Source organism: Cariama cristata, unplaced genomic scaffold (genome assembly GCF_000690535.1).
Source record: "Cariama cristata isolate BGI_N322 unplaced genomic scaffold, ASM69053v1 scaffold9919, whole genome shotgun sequence".
In the NCBI taxonomy this organism is placed as follows: Eukaryota; Metazoa; Chordata; class Aves; order Cariamiformes; family Cariamidae; genus Cariama; species Cariama cristata.
In genome coordinates, this window is record NW_009635226.1 from 61,692 (window position 1) to 77,094 (window position 15,403).

General features: G+C 43.6%; 1 protein-coding gene across 1 annotated transcript; it reads right to left on the reverse strand.

Annotated features, from left to right (window-relative positions):
- Positions 1-2,115: 2,115 nt before the first annotated feature.
- On the reverse strand, positions 2,116-13,175 carry PRPH2 (peripherin 2 (retinal degeneration, slow)). The gene is made up of 3 exons (XM_009707446.1): positions 12,292-13,175; positions 9,320-9,566; positions 2,116-3,047 (listed from the first exon to the last, which is right to left on the reverse strand). Exons 1-3 carry the CDS (start codon positions 12,870-12,872, stop codon positions 2,811-2,813), a joined length of 1,065 nt encoding a protein of 354 aa, XP_009705748.1. The 5' UTR covers positions 12,873-13,175; the 3' UTR covers positions 2,116-2,810.
- Positions 13,176-15,403: the final 2,228 nt, after the last annotated feature.

Consider the following 15,403-nt stretch of genomic DNA (forward strand, 5'->3'; position numbering starts at 1 on the left):
GCATTAAACAGGTCCAAAAAATGAATTCAGAAGCAAAAAGTCAGCAGTAATGCAAATTAGAGAAATCTGTATTAAATTGTATATATTTCAACATTTTCTTTAAAGAGGTCTTTACTTGCAATATAATTTTTAAAACCTAAATTTACATTTACAGGCAGCAGAGATATCTTTATCTAGAACAGCATTTGCAATGTCACAAGAAAGTACATGTAAGATTGGACGAATGATATATTACATGTAATATCTTACAAAGCAATCATATTACAATCTTGTAGTAATCATAAGATGTTACAAAGATCTTCGTTAACCAGGAGGCTTTCTTTTAGACAGCATTACCATGTACACTATTTGTTCTTATTTGTACGAAACCCTGATTCCAATACTATTCTTCATAAACCTGTCTTAGATAGTTGCTCTACTCGCCTAATACCATGAGACCCTTGCTCTGGGAACTGGCTTCTCCAATATGGCGTTGAAAGAATAATTTGACAATTTGTCATGTCACTCTAGCAATGGACTGAAAAAAAAAAAAAAAAAATAGAGTCCACAAATGGAGAGTTCTGTCTAAATCAATGGCCTAAACCAGATTTCTAGGGCAACAATAAACCTAGATCTCTTTGAAAAATCAGATGTCTAGTCAAGTAACTGGTATAGATCACAGCACACTGAAGCCTCACAAGGAAAAACTGTAATTAATCCTTGTAATGCAGCTCCTGTCCATATGTGACTCCTCCAAAAAGCTCTTCTCTGATATATGTGGCCACGTGCCATCCACAGTCCTGTTCTTCTGTAACGGACCAGCTGGGAGGAGCAGCCGGTCGTAGCGATGTCTTACTGAGAAGGAAGGAGTTGGTCTGGTGTGGAGTTCTGCTGTGCAGAGTGTCTCAGCAAAGCAATAGATGATAGGCTGTGGTGAGTTAGCAAGTTGGCTTTTATGTTAGTGCCCTTGTTCTAGTCAGTCTTATGCAAAAAAGAAGACAGTTAACTTTTAATTCATTATTGTAACTAAAGTTAAAAGCTTTGACCAGCTTTGAAAAGTGAAAGGATGCCACAAATACCTGTCAAAATCAAGCCTTGCGTGCAGATGGCCTGAAACAGCCTGGCCATCGCGATGTAGACTACGGCTTGATGTATGGACATGTCCCTACCTGTCCCGCTGTGAACTGGTCTGTCCACCCTAAAGGAGTTTGAACAAAAGCTGGAGAAGCTGAGTGCTGCTGAGGCAAATGCACGAGTGATTAAAAATGAAAAATAATGGGCTGTGCAATAAGTAGGCAGCTGCAAATATGGCTTTGTTTGAAGACCAGCCACCAGCCAGGTGGAAGGGACTCGCTGGGAAAACTCTCCCAGGTACACCATGGAGAAGTAGAGGTTTTGCACAGCCAGGGTAAAAATAAGTGTGGTGCCTGGCTTGTAGCTGAGGGACTGAGATGTCTGCAATCGTTTGTGCAGGAGGTTGGGGCTTGCTCTCTCGGGTTTCTTCCCCTTTAGTTGAAATTATCTAGCAGCTGCAGATAAACTCAATATGATGCTCTGTTCCCTTACTAGAGGCCACGCACCACAGCAAACTCTTTTTTTCATGTGTTATTCCCACTTTGTTAGATGAGAACAAGGTCCTGCAGCTATGGCAGTACGTTGGGAGAGATGCAGCATATGCAAAATGTGCCTTCCCTTTGACTTAAAAGATATAACGAAGGGTACCCTGTCACTGATAAAGAAAAACAAAACTTGTAAAATTTGCACACTGGGGCCTGATTTACACTTACTTTTCCCTGGCTTCAAAGTTTGAGGCTTGACATACTTGCAGATGAATGGTATGCATTTGCTAGGATGCTGGAAAACATTTAAAGTGTTAGTTCTAAGTAGCCTTTTTGTTTTGGTTTGTTGGGTTTTTTTCCTGTTTTAAAAATAGTTGGGCTTGAATATTCTGGTGCAAGCTATGAGATTACATACTTTTTTAAATGTCCAGAATAACTGTAACTGGCACATGCTCATAGCATTGATTCCACCCACTGCAAGAGGAATCTTCTAAGCTTCTGCTTGTTTAAATACAAGGTGAAGCATAAGTCTGCAACGCACTTATTCAAGGTATACAGGCGGAAAAAAACCCTGAGAAACAAAACCTGTAAATCTTACCTTAATGTTGTTTTCATGATACTTGTGCTGTTTCATTAAATTACAATTTTTGCTTAGTACATACATTCTCAGCATAAGTTTGCATTTTGTTCTATGTACATCTTAAGAATACAGCAGAAAATACCATTGCTTAGCACATTAACAAAAATCACATTATATGAGACATTTGTCAAAATCCCTGTATACTAAGTTATATACAATTCTGGAAATCCTTCTTCCTTTGACTTCTAACATGTTACTCCCCAGAATACCAATCTGTTTGTCATTAAAAGTATATAAAATATGCTGATAAAACAACTTGCGCAAAAAATATTGACTTTTCAAATTCCACTTTTAATTTCAAAATAACATGGAATGGATCACCATGTGATGCCAGCAATTTTTCTTTTCTTTTTTTTTTTTTTTTTTAAACTAACTGTCCCTAATAAGGGAACACATGAATATTGCAAGTCCTAGTGGGGCTGTTTCCCCAGGAAGATATGAATATGGTGTATTCACATTGTGGATAAATGTATTATCCCAAGATGCACTATGTTGTATACGCCCATATACAAAAAAAGCATGTGTAGAAATGTGTATTCTGATGGTTGATACATAGCTTTTAAAACATAGATATTCACAATTCTCAGTTTTTGTTATTCTTTCCTGATAAAAAGTCCACATCAATTAGAAGCTCAACTGACCGTTGTGATGGCTGGTGTCTTCCCGCCTTCCTCTCCTTCGGCCCCTTCGGCATCTGCTTCCACCTGGTTGAACTTACCAATCTTTTTCAAACTCTCCAGCGTGGATTTCAAAGTGTCCTTCAGGCTGTTCTCCAGGATCCACCCTTCACTTTCACATTCAGGGTCTTCGGGATTTGCAAGGCTTTCCAGAGAGGTTTGCAGAAGACGCAAGCCAACCATCACAGACATCTGTGCCATGCAATAGAAAAGACAGAGAGCATCAGGCAAACCTTTATACCCTTGTCCACATCTTCACTGTCCTCCGCTATCAACAGCCCGGTCTGGCAGCGTGAGGAAAATGCCAAAGGCACCAAACAGATACAGCTTAAGGGCTGCGGGAATCTTCCACACGAGAGGAGATCCTGAGCAGCCTTCCCCCTTGAGAGGGCCAGGAGGAGTGAGGGGGAGCTGGCAGGAGGACAATGTCCCTTCACAAGTAGGAAAGGAGAGGGTGGAAGTCTGAAATCAGTGAGCAGCATGGGAAGTGTGACAGTTGATAAACAATGAGTGGATGCATCAGCTTATGAAGAAAGTACGTGCTGGCTGCTGCAAAAGAGCAGCTCTGTGTGGCCATGTACACAAAGGGGCTTTCCACGTACTCCTGTGCACTAGATGTCCGTGAAGCTGTTTATATGTGCAACAACATCCTCTGCCACTGTCCACTTAATTTTAAATCTAAAAATTTTTACTTCACATTGACCTTAGTATGTTTGGCAGGTATATTGATCTGATTGAGCAGATATTCATGAATCAGCATCTGTGCAGAGCAGAGCAGCATTGGGATTTGAGCCATTGGCTTGTCTACTTCAAATTCTAGTTTTGTTTTTATATAGGTATGTGCAAATAAGGAAACCAAACCAGCAGGTGATCTGTACCTCTCACTGGTTCCATCTGAAACAAAGTTGTATTTTTAATAAACTATTTACCAGTCCCAAAAGCCCTGAGACTTCTTCTACTGTATTATGCTGGTATAACACCCCTGATGCTGGCAACACCCCAAACCTGCCTCCAGACAGAAAGAATGTTTTTTAGCTGGTCTTCTGCCTTCTAACACCATTCAGAACAATCTGACTTCCACTGTTGTGGTGCTTATGAAGGAAAGTGATTGATCTGTGAAGTAGAGAAAGAAAGAAAAGGCAGCGCCCAGAAGAGCCAGCTTGATGAGGTAGTAGAGCAGGTGGTCAGGATGGGGCAGCAGTAAGACTAGTTCAGTCTTTTGTGGGCTTGGTAAAGCTTAGATTGAGACATTGGACAAGGTTAAGGACCTAGTAGGATTTGTTCTGTAAGGGAAGTACAATGCCTCTGTTATCCTATCCAAATTCTCAAGGAAGTGATTGCCTCTGGTCCTCCTAAACCCTAATGGCTAAAGAGGTCGGCATTCTTGCATGTTGCTTACCTGGTGGCACAGCTGAGACCAATGGAGAGCTGCCCTGGACCTGCAAGGTGCTGATCTCTGTTGAGGTTTTTGAACTAGAGATGGAGGAAGCTTGCAAACTGTCCTGCAGGATTATAGCATCGGGTAGCTGGGCAGATTTGAAGTTGAGATTCAGCCACATTGCATGGCCAATGGCAAAATTCACATCTGGCTTTTGGATTTATGGGACTGCTCAAGTGCGTGCTTCTGTGGACCATTCATTAGCCTATCTACCCTGGTCATCCTGCTTGTGTATGATCAGGGTCTTCAAACTCTTGGAAGACTAAAGCTACCATTGGTTACTTCCAAAATTTTCAGATGTTCACGTTTCTCTGCCTTCACTGAAGACCAGAGAGGGAAAAACATTGGTCAAACAAACAAGCTTTATCAAATACTTCCATATCCAAAGCCAAATTTTCATCCTGTTCAACATTAGAATGCATGACTCACAACGCCTTGGTCCTCAAAGAAGTTTCTGATGGCTCTGAATCTGGAAATAGTCTCATTTTGTTGTGGATCTACCCAATGCCATGATGACTTAAATCAGTTGAAACAGTATTCTATAGAAGTCACAAGAAGTGACAGATCACATCACACTAGTCTTGGATTTAAAGCCTTTGACATCTTCCTTTCTATCTGAGCCTCAGTTTTGCTGCTTTCAGTCACAAGACTAGTATCTTTCATATTAATGGCTATTGCAAGTAAAGATTAATAGGACTGGATGCAAAAGATGGCCTCCATGTTGCACTCTACTTGTGCTACCTCACTGCATGTCAGCAGGAGCTTTTTTTTGTGAGGGACTTACTAAGTCCTGCTATTTGACAGCAAAATTAGCTGTACTTACAGGCTTCCTGGATGGCTTTAAGTCACTAAATATGGTCATGCTTTAAAAAAGGAAGGTGTTTGTGCAGAACGGAGCAGCTGACCTGCCCTCAGATGAGATTCTGTGACATTTTCTCTCAGTTTAAGACTTCATATTTTTAAAAATCTTGCTCAGAAAGATTTTGGGTCCTTGGGGTTGAGATTTCCTAAAAGCAGTGCAAAATGTTTGGGCTTTCACCACTTCCACTGACTCGAGCCTGCCTTCTCTGCCAGATGAGAGGAGAGTCCAGGATGCTGGAGACAACTGTCTGGTAAATTAGTCTGTCTCCTGTATGATAGCATAGAGCCTTGGACCATCATTTCTGCTGAAGTCCTGCACCAGTGGAGGAACAACCCCATGCACCAGTATATGCTGGGAGTGACTGGCAGAAAGCAGCTTGGCAGTAAAGGGCCTTGGGGTTGTGGTGGACACCAAGTTGAACATGAGCCAGCAATGTGCCCTTGCGGCAAAGGCGGCAAATGGTATCCTGGGCTGCATTAGCCAAAGTATTGCCAGCAGGTCGAGGGAGGTGATCTTTCTCCTCTACTCCGCACCGGTGAGGCCACAGCTGGAGTGCTGTGTCCAGCTCTGGGCGCCTTGGTACCAGAGAGATGTGCGCGTACTGGAGGGCGTCCAACGAAGGGCTGCTGCAATGATGAAGTGACTGGAGCTCCTCTCCTGTGTGAAGAGGCTGAGAGAGCTGGGAATGTTTAGCCTGGAGAAGAGAAGGCTCAGAGGGGATCTCATAGATGTGTGCAAACACCTGAAGGGATGGTGAAAAGAAGATGGAGCCAGGCTCTTTTCAGTGATGCCCAGTGGTAGAACAAGAGGCCATGGGCACAAACTGAAACGCAGGAACTTCTGTCTGAATGTCAGGAAACACTTTTTCACTGTGAGGGTGACTGAGCACTGGCACAGGTTGCCCAGAGAAGTGTTGTATCTCTTTGGAGATATTCAGAAGCCACCTGCTCCAGGTGGCCCTGCTTGAGCAGGGGCCTGTGGACAAGATGACCTCAGAGTCCCTTCCAACCCCAACCAGTCTGTGACTCCGAGCCGTACACCTGTGCTTAATCACAGTCCAGCAGAGAAGACCTGGGTATCAGGATCCCAAAGCTAGCCGAGTCTCGCTGAGTGACAATTTCCCCTGGTCAGTAGACAAACTGTCATGAGAACTCTCATCATTTTACAGCAGCTTTAAAGTGGCAGGAAGAACAAGGCCATAGTGTTTCTCCACAGCTAGGTATGGGCATCCCCCTGCACTGCAGCATGCTCAGCCCCTCGATCTGTGCCAGCAGAGTACAACGTGTCCTTCTGGAGGGTCCCTGCTGCCTGCGGGCTGGTTTTGAAGATTATCAGGAGTTCACTCCTAGTATTCAATGCACCAGAGAGTTTACTCTCCGGTGCGTGATGTGCAACGCACCTCCGGCTCCTGTTTCATCGCTCTCCTGGGTTCCCACCTCCTGGAGCTCAGTGCTGGGCTCCCTCTGTGGCACCACATGTGAGACAAATGTCAGGGTTTTGGTCATTGCAGTAGCTGTGACCTATTGAGAGCCACATGTTTATACAGGTGAAGGACCTGGGGCATCGCAGGAACCAGCTACTGCCCTCCCTTCCTTCTGAAATGCTCTATTCAGGGCATCCTTGAACCCCCCGTTTCCTCTTTGCTGGCTGAGGCAGATCAAGAAGACAGTCAGGCTTGCTCTGCTTGACCTTCGGCAGGGAAGCCCATCTGTTTGCCAGGGTTTAGCCTGAGGCGGCTTAGCTAGAGCAGGGTGTGATCTTTTTTTGTCACCCTCATGACCACTTGTCACTCATGGGAAGCCTACAGCTTTTGCTAGTAAAAGCAGCATGTGGATAATAATATATTTCCAGAAAATATGACATGCTACCTTTTTTTCAAATAGAAGTTTTGATAATTCAAAATAGGTTGATTCTTCCTTGCACCTAATATAGAAACATTAAACCTCAATGGCTTTCCCTGAGGTCCCTACACCCATTTGGCATGTTATGTTTTTCTACAGCTCAAAGTAACAACTATGATTAGTGTTTCCCTCCATGCTCCATCCTCCTTCCCACACCTCAGTACCACCAACCCAGCTGGAAGAGTCATCCGCCAGCCCCCAGAAGGGCTTTGCTGGGGGGTGTTGTGGCCGTGCCGCTTGGCTTGAGTTCTCAGCAGCTCCAGGCGCAAAGCAAACCAGGATGCTCCTTTGTTTTTGCACTTTTCTGTAACTCCTCAGCAGGTCAGTCAAAGGGAAAATGAGAAGCGCAGAGCCAGCATGTTAACTGCCCGCTGGGTCGCACCCTGCTCAGACCAACATCTGACCTTGGGCAGGAGTCGGGACCTCGGCTGCGCTCCGACTCAGTATAAAACTGTTTCCTACCTTGACTGGAATTTAAAGAAAGTGGTTATATTTCAAGGGAGACTAAATTAATGCCTGCTTCTTGGTTTGCTTCCTCTCTTCAATGTTTGCCTTAAAAGCGGAGGGAGTTTGAGACCCAAATCTGGACCCTTTATGGTAGCGTATCAGGCAAGTCATAAATATTCAGGAGGGCCAATAAATATAACCCAGGATTGTGATAGTTCTTTAAAGCTTTGTCCCAAGAGTCCTCTGATTTCCTGAAAAAAATCTCACCTTATATTTTGAAAAAGAGGAAGAAAAAAAGAGATCATATTTCTCATTTATGCCACAGGTTGAAAAAAATACCTGGGTGTACTTTGAAGAGTTAGAAATAAAATACTGCATTTTAATCACTGCTATTAATGTTAATGTATCACTGTCACTAATCTCCTACAAGTCAGAAAAGGTATGTTACGGGTTCCTAGTCATGATTTTTCACAGCTGGCATTAGTATTTCTGTGCATTTTCCCCCCTGAGTTTTTTAATTTCCTTCTGATTTTCATATACAGCTGAAATTCCCCTTTCTTCAAGAACTCTTCATTTGAATCTTGGCTGAGACACAACCTTCTCGTAACACAATAACAGCGCTACAAGAGGGTAGTACATTTCTTTGCCGTGCAGAGTAGTTATTTTTAAAATAACACAACATGAAGTAACTTTATGATATTTTTTTCTCATAGATTATTTTGGTAGGTGTTTATTTTCTAAAAAGCATCTTCACTCCTGGAAGGGTGTAGGCCAGTGCTTGTATCAAAATATAATACATCTTTTTTTAATTTGCATTTATCTACATTTTTTAAAAGCCCACTGAATCATTTAAAATAGGGAATGCCATTTGCAGCAGTCATTTCAAGGGTTAGAAAGGATCCGCTGCACTCCATGTCACAGAGTGAGCTATGCCCTCCTCGTTTGCCATCCGGTCCTGCCCTACCTCCGCATCCAGCACCTCACGCGCCAGCCCTCGTGCCACCGCCAGCCCATGCTCCCTGCATGTTAGTATCAATTAAACATCCCAGCTAGAAAACTGGCCATCGCCCAGAGGCAGAAGGATGTGTTTTCCTCACATTGAATGAACAGTATTTTAGCAGCAAAGCTGCACTTTGGGTTATGGTGCCCACAAAAATCTGCACTGGGCAGTATTGGCACCTGTTTGCATATACATGGTGGTTTCGGGAAGCAGAATCAAATAAAATTAATCCATCTGCTTCACCTAAACCACTTCTTGTGACCAAAAACATTGGTTGAGCTGGTGAAGGACCTTAAAGCAAATGCTGCTCTGAAGCTGGACACTGCACATGGCTCTGGGTCCTATTTTCGTCAGCACATAAACCCTTTAATTGCACTTTCTGTCCCACAAATTACTGCCACCTCTTTCTGATGTACTTCTTTGTGTACTTTTCATTCCCCACTAATGGCAACATACATAAAATGAATGTATCTCGACAGCTGAGCCCTCGCACACTCTTCCCTGCTCAGCACCCTGCATTTGGCAGAAAACCGGTCCCTTTTTCCCTCTTGCTGTGGGACACTCGAGGCTCTGGCCCCATACTCTGAAGGGGGGGGTCTGTAATCTAACACCCACCCCATACTTCCCAGCTGTGTCTCCAGCCTGGGACCTTTCAGGCCTTGTGCAGTTGTTCAATATGAGACATTTTTTCAGCTGAAAAATGGCAGCGGATGATTTAAATAGATCTGATCTTTAACTCGAAAGACTGCACTGAAAAATGCTCTGCCCCTCTGGAGCTGGCGCTTCAGCAAAGGAGGGCTGAGGGGTGAGGGTTACCTCAAAAAGCCAGACGAGGAGGACAACGGCGCCCATGGAGCTCATCATGCTGCTGTAGTAGTGCAGGAGGGCTTCCCGGCAGCCACGGCGCCAGAGGTTGAGCTCCTCCGTTTGGTAGTCGTAGCTGTAGTGAGCTGAGTTGTTGGTGACCTGGTACTGGATGCAGGGTCTCGGGGAGCTGGGGTTGCAGCAGCTGAAAGGGACGCCATCCACCAAGTACCTTCCGTCCACGTTGCTTTTGATCCGACTATAGGCAAGGGCAGAAGGAAGCATGAATACACACACGCATGCACATATAAAGATATACTGGAACAAGAAAGGAAAGCAAAGGCAACGCAGATTTACCACCATGCCTCCTGGCCATGGCATTTCTCCGCATTCCCTGTTCATATAGTGGCATTTGTCCCGGGTGTTTTTCCTCTCTGAAATCCTTTTCTATGTCAAGGCTACACTGAGTCTATAATTAACTTTTCATGATGGAAATGCACCCGCTTGGGTCACTGCAAAGACATTAATTTTTAAGAAAAGTAAATGGCAGAAAGAAATTTCAGGACGGGCGGTCAGAAAAGAGTGATCACAGCATAGTTAGGGTGGAAGGGAGACGCTGGAGGTGACCTGAGCTTGGAAAAGGACCCACAACAGCCTTAGGACCCACCATATCCAGCTAGACCATTGATCCAACAAAGCTAATAGCTTTTCTTTGGTGATGATAATAGCTTCAGGAAGGGGTTATGCATTTATTCTTTGCTTGGGAAGGTAGCCAGTACTTAAAACATGAAATGGTTTTCAGCAACAGGATGTTGAAAAACTTCTGAAGTCCCTGCAGAGCTCCCCAACTATTGTTCATTTGAGACTGTGGTTGCTCTCCATAAACAGCCATTTAGTCTGGTACCTTATGAGATGTTTAGGTGAGAGATACTTAGAAGGCAAATAATTCCACGGGCACTGCAAAGAAAGACTATAATAAGAGGACTGCAACTCTAACAAATGCCATTTCGCTTAGAAAACGACAGAATGGAGAGACCCAGTGATCTAGAAAGGTGAAAAAAATCTGAGTCTTGCTTGCAGCTTTCTATATGGATATTTTAAAGTTGTGCCATAGAGAGAGAGGTGATTGCAGCAGCCTGGGGAAGCAAAATTCCACTTACCAGTCATGACCTAAATATATCAAACGCAGTTGAGGTTTTATCTCTAGATGTAAAGTGTGCTCTGACTTGGGTCTAATTCCCATTGATGTGTAAATGCTCCACCAGTTTCAGAGAGATTGGATCAGGCCTTCGCTCTACAAATAATATAAAAATCACGTTGCAGGGGACAGGCTCCCAGCTTCCCCAGAATTAAGGAGAACTTGCTATTGACTTAAAAGGGGCAGAATATCCCACCAGGAATGTGAGCAGAGATTGTGCACCACCGCGTAGTTCAAATCTTGAATTCACTCATTAACATCCATTTGTGGATTTTTAATGCCCTATTTCCTGCCTGAGTAGTACAAAGAAATTGCCCTGAGTCTCAGTCCCAAACAAAACATCATTTATTAAGGACAATATAACCTTGTTTTCCCTCTGTGCTTTGCTCTTCCACTGCTGCTGGATTAAGTTACAGCTCTCACATCTCCATATAATGCTGGCAACGTGAAATTACTATGTTTTCAAGTAGTTATTTATACCCATGGGCATACCTTTGCAATGCAAATACTCCCTTATTAAATAGCAAATGTATTTGTTATAACCCTGCAGTGCAATAGGTTAAGCTTGTAACAGTTTTCACTATGAAGTCCTAGTTGAGAACTGCAAAAACAACCAGACCACCCAACAAGTCAAAACAACATGCAGAGAGAGACACAAGTGAAATACCATTTACAGAGTCAGGCAGGGATCCCAAGAGATACACAAAGCTCTTTTCAAAATTACTTCAGACATTTTTTGCGTAGGCAGTATATTTAGAAGGCAGATTGCTTCCAGTTTACAAGACCCTTTGTGCAACCACAGAGTATGAACGTTAACGAATGATGTTCCCAAAGAACTCTGAATAATGATCTCTTCCCCTGACGCTTGATTTTTTAAAAGGTTGTGGACATTTATGCTCAATGTTTATGTTTTAATTTCAAAAATTCATTTGTTCTCATGTTTATTTTTTACTTGCGCTTACTGCACCTAACCTGATTTTGAGATTACTGCCTCTTTGGGCTCTGACATCAGAGCCATTAAGGTGTTTCTGGTCAACAATCTGTTCTGGTTTGTATAGAGGAAACTAGTGCTGTTTTCATGTGAGGTTTAAAAAAAATAAGCACAAGTATATATATTGAACATGTTTTTATACAGGAGAGAAGTTAAAATGCATTTGGCTACAAGGGACACTGTGTAAAGCTAGGAAAGTCAACAAGTGTTGACACTCAATATTTTCACAGCACTGAAGCAATCCATTAAGTGAATATACAAATAAAATTCTAAATCTTAAGGATTTTAAACACATGGTATTAGTAAAGCGTTACTGTTTCTATTTGTTTCCATGAGACTGATTAATTGCCAATATCTAAAGTGGAGTTTTAAAAGTGGTATCAACAGTATATATCCAGGGAAGTCTTTTTTTAGGAACTTAGTAAATCATATTGCAATCCGCTTTAGTAGTAGCGAAGTTCTGATACTTTCCTGTTGATTTTGGGATTACGTATGTGTGGCTCAATGTAATGGCTTTATAAAGAGGTAAAAGACGGTAAAAAATATTATTTTAAGTCTGTTTACATCAGACTGAGTAAGAGTGAGAATTGTATTTTAGTGCTTTACATTTTATGTTCTGGATAACGCTAGAGGAATTTGTCATGGGAGGAAGCAATCTAGCTGATTGTTTGGGATGCTTATTAAGCAAGAGCCAAGAACCCTCTCCAGTCAGTGCCTGTTGGGATGTACTTTTCTTTAGTATACTACTGATCAAATAACAATACTACGCAATACCAACCCCACTAAGTCACTTACTCTTTCACTTCTTTGGAGCTGAAGTCCAGATATCTGTTGCTGATCCACTGAATTTCGAACCAATCTTTGAAGCCGCTGTTCCCACAGCATTTGAACTCAATTTGGAGCATGTCAATGGTCTTCTTCATGAAGCATCTTCCAGGGGTGTCTGTGTCCCGGTAGAACTTCATGCCATTCTTGAGCCCCTGGGCCAGTGTGCTCTCCAGAGAGCCCCGCATGAGAAAGCAAATCAGAGCAGTGAAGAAAATGAGTATGTTAAAGAAGAAACATAGTGCCAGGTAAGGTTTCAGCAAAGGCTTCCACTTGGCAAACTTAGCGGGATCCAGAGAATCGTAACAAATTTTGCCAGCAAAACCATTGAAGGCGCAGGATAATATACCCATCAATATCAAAGTATTGGGCACAAAGTGGCTTTCAGAATTGTCCATCACTTCGCTTCGCTTCCGGAGTTCAATTTTGAGGAACAATCCCATGCTAAAAACAAGGATTCCAGCAAACACCGAAAACCAGTTCATGAGCCATAGTCCCTGCGCTAGTTTTACCCGTTTCTTCTGATTGAATTTGACTTTCAGCAGTGCCATCTTCGCAATGCAAGATGTTGGAAGATTTCGCAGCCTGGACCCCTCTTCTCGGCGTAAGCGACTTGAGAAAGAACCATTCAGGCGTTGGAAGAGACCCCGAACAGCACGGTGGGAAGCGAGCCACTGCACAGTCCTTCCATCTTGAGCTCCTCCGGTTAGGATTCAAACAAGTAAAATATTCAAATATCCCAATTAACAATTTCACATTAGTGAGAATAATGGGCAATTAGCACCTACAACTATTTCTGGTGGTTCCTTCCAAGCAAAGGAGAAATGGTCTCAAGGTTTCAAATGGTTTGATCTGGATCTACAAGACGTCATTCTAATACCTTTAATCATTTGATCCAATTTGGAGAAATGTCTGTCAACAGATGAGTGGAAATAATCCCTCATTTTACTGTTTAGTAGATTTGTGCTTTCTTATGATAGGCTGCTGGGCAGAGTCTAAAAGCCCAGAGATCTAGAACGATCTTTGTTGCCAGAAGAATATGGACCCTTTAAGGAAAAAGGAAGAGGGCTCCCAGATGAAAAAAAGGCTGCTTGAATACAAAAATATACTTCCCGTACATGATCTTGATTTATACATATCTACAGCCAAAACCACCTTTCTAGTCCTTATCCTTCTGTGTTGACCTGAGATGACATCCTGGGGCTTATGCGTTCTGGAAGCAGATAAGTGTGTAGTTTACAGTGACCCAAAAAAACTAAGCTTGGCATTTTCTATTTACTTCCAGGGCTCGTACCATCTCCAGGCCTTGGCAGGAGGGAAGGAGAAAGGAAAAGTTCAGAGAAACTCAATAAATAAACCCTGGGCTGAAATCTAGAGATGCTTTTATAAAAAGTGAGCTGACATGAGCAGCTTACTGGATAATCACTGGGCCAGGGAGGGGAGCAGGGCTGCCCAAGGAGACCCGGGAGCTTACACCAGGGAGGAATTTGACCCAGCAGCTGGGGGGGACCCTGGGGCCGTTGTCACAAGCCAGTGCAATGGAGGTACCCCCGGGGTCCTTGGGTCTGCTGAGGGACCTGCAGCCCAGCTCCGCTTTCACGCTGTAGCAGGCAGAAAAGGATGCAGCTCCCTCCTTCGGCAGTGGCCTTCCTCCTTATGCTGCACAGCTGTTTCAGGCAAGCATCGATGCTGGGTTTTTGCTCTTTCCAGTGCTTTAGGAGTTTTATTCGCTTTGAAACATCACCTTCTGCTCCCTCCTCACCCCGCAGAGGTTCAGAGCTATTGGGAAAGTCCTGTGCCAGCTCACCACCCACTGCAGCAACTCAAAATTAACCTCAGGCAACCTCAAGCAATGCAAAATTAACTTGCAGGTGTGTGAGGGCGTGGGTGCTAACCCTGCAGGTGAGAAAGGCACAACCCCAGGAGGGAGACCAGGAGGCTCTGCCCTGACCCAAGCCAACCTGACGTGCTGCTGCCCGAGGGCTGTGGGGGCATCCTCTAGTGGCTGCCAGCAGCATGGCCCACCAGCCCTGAGGGGCAGGGGAAGGGACCTGCCCAGGAGGAAGGCAAGTGTGAAAAATAATGATAATTAAAAAAAAAAATGCACTGAAAACCAGCATTTTGGTAGTCTGCTGCTGTGTGGCAGCATGGATGCTGCTCAGTTACGATTTGAGATCCTGGAATGCTGTAGGTCTCTTCAGTAAGGACAAAGGCTGTTGAGCTGCTACTTTTTCCTGTGCTAACAGAAGGTTTTTGCCATGGGCCTTTTCTGGCCCATTTGGGTGCTATCTCAGTGACCTGGGGAGCAGCTTGTAACTGGGATTTTCCTAAAGCAGGCCTGGTTGTTTGCATTGCTGCTGCCCTTCCAGGTGACGGGTAAGTGTGTAAGAGGAAAGGAGGAAGGCAATTATCCATCAGAGGCTATTGTCTCTGCTTGCCATGAAGTGGATGAAAAGTGCTGTTTCTTGGACAAGCCTGTTAAATATTTTCATGCAATAAGCCATAGCACTGAAATAACATCTTTCCTGGCTTCTTGGCAAAATACCCCATAACTATGCAGCGCATGTTACTACATTTCGCTGTCTCCTCCAGGGCTCAGCTAGGAAACATGAGATAGTTTGGAGGGTGTATTTATCTGACAGCCTGAAGTTAATTCTAGATAAATGAATTCGAAACTATTTCCTTTCTTGTCAGTGGTGACAGAGTGAAACTCTAGTTAAAGTGAAAAAGAATTTTCTATGAGGTCTGTGGATCATGAGGATATACATGCGAAATATGTTCTGCAGCGCAATTAATAAGACCAGGAATAGTAAACCTGCCCACAGCAGATGTAAGCCTGGTGCTGCTCTGGGTATGAGGTAGTTTGTGTTCAGGAGCACAGATGACAGTCTGAATACCTGCTACCTTAATAATGTCACATTCAGATGTCCACAATAAATCTGACACAGCAAAACCATGTCATTGTGTGCACTAGGGTGTTTCCTGTTAATTCAGGAATAAAAATAGTGAAATAGAACATGTAGCATATGCTTCAGGGCTCATCGATCCCTCCAAATTTACTCTTTTCCTTAAACAAAGGTAA

Excerpts from the sequence above, each read along its gene's own strand:
- PRPH2 (XM_009707446.1), bottom strand. The coding sequence starts at position 12,872 with ATGGCACTGCTGAAAGTCAAATTCAATCAGAAGAAACGGGTAAAACTA. Across the intron at positions 9,567-12,291 it reads AGCTCCAAAGAAGTGAAAGA|TCGGATCAAAAGCAACGTGG; the intron begins GTAAGTGACTTA and ends CCTTGCCTATAG. Across the intron at positions 3,048-9,319 it reads TCCTCGTCTGGCTTTTTGAG|ATGTCTGTGATGGTTGGCTT; the intron begins GTAACCCTCACC and ends TGCATGGCACAG.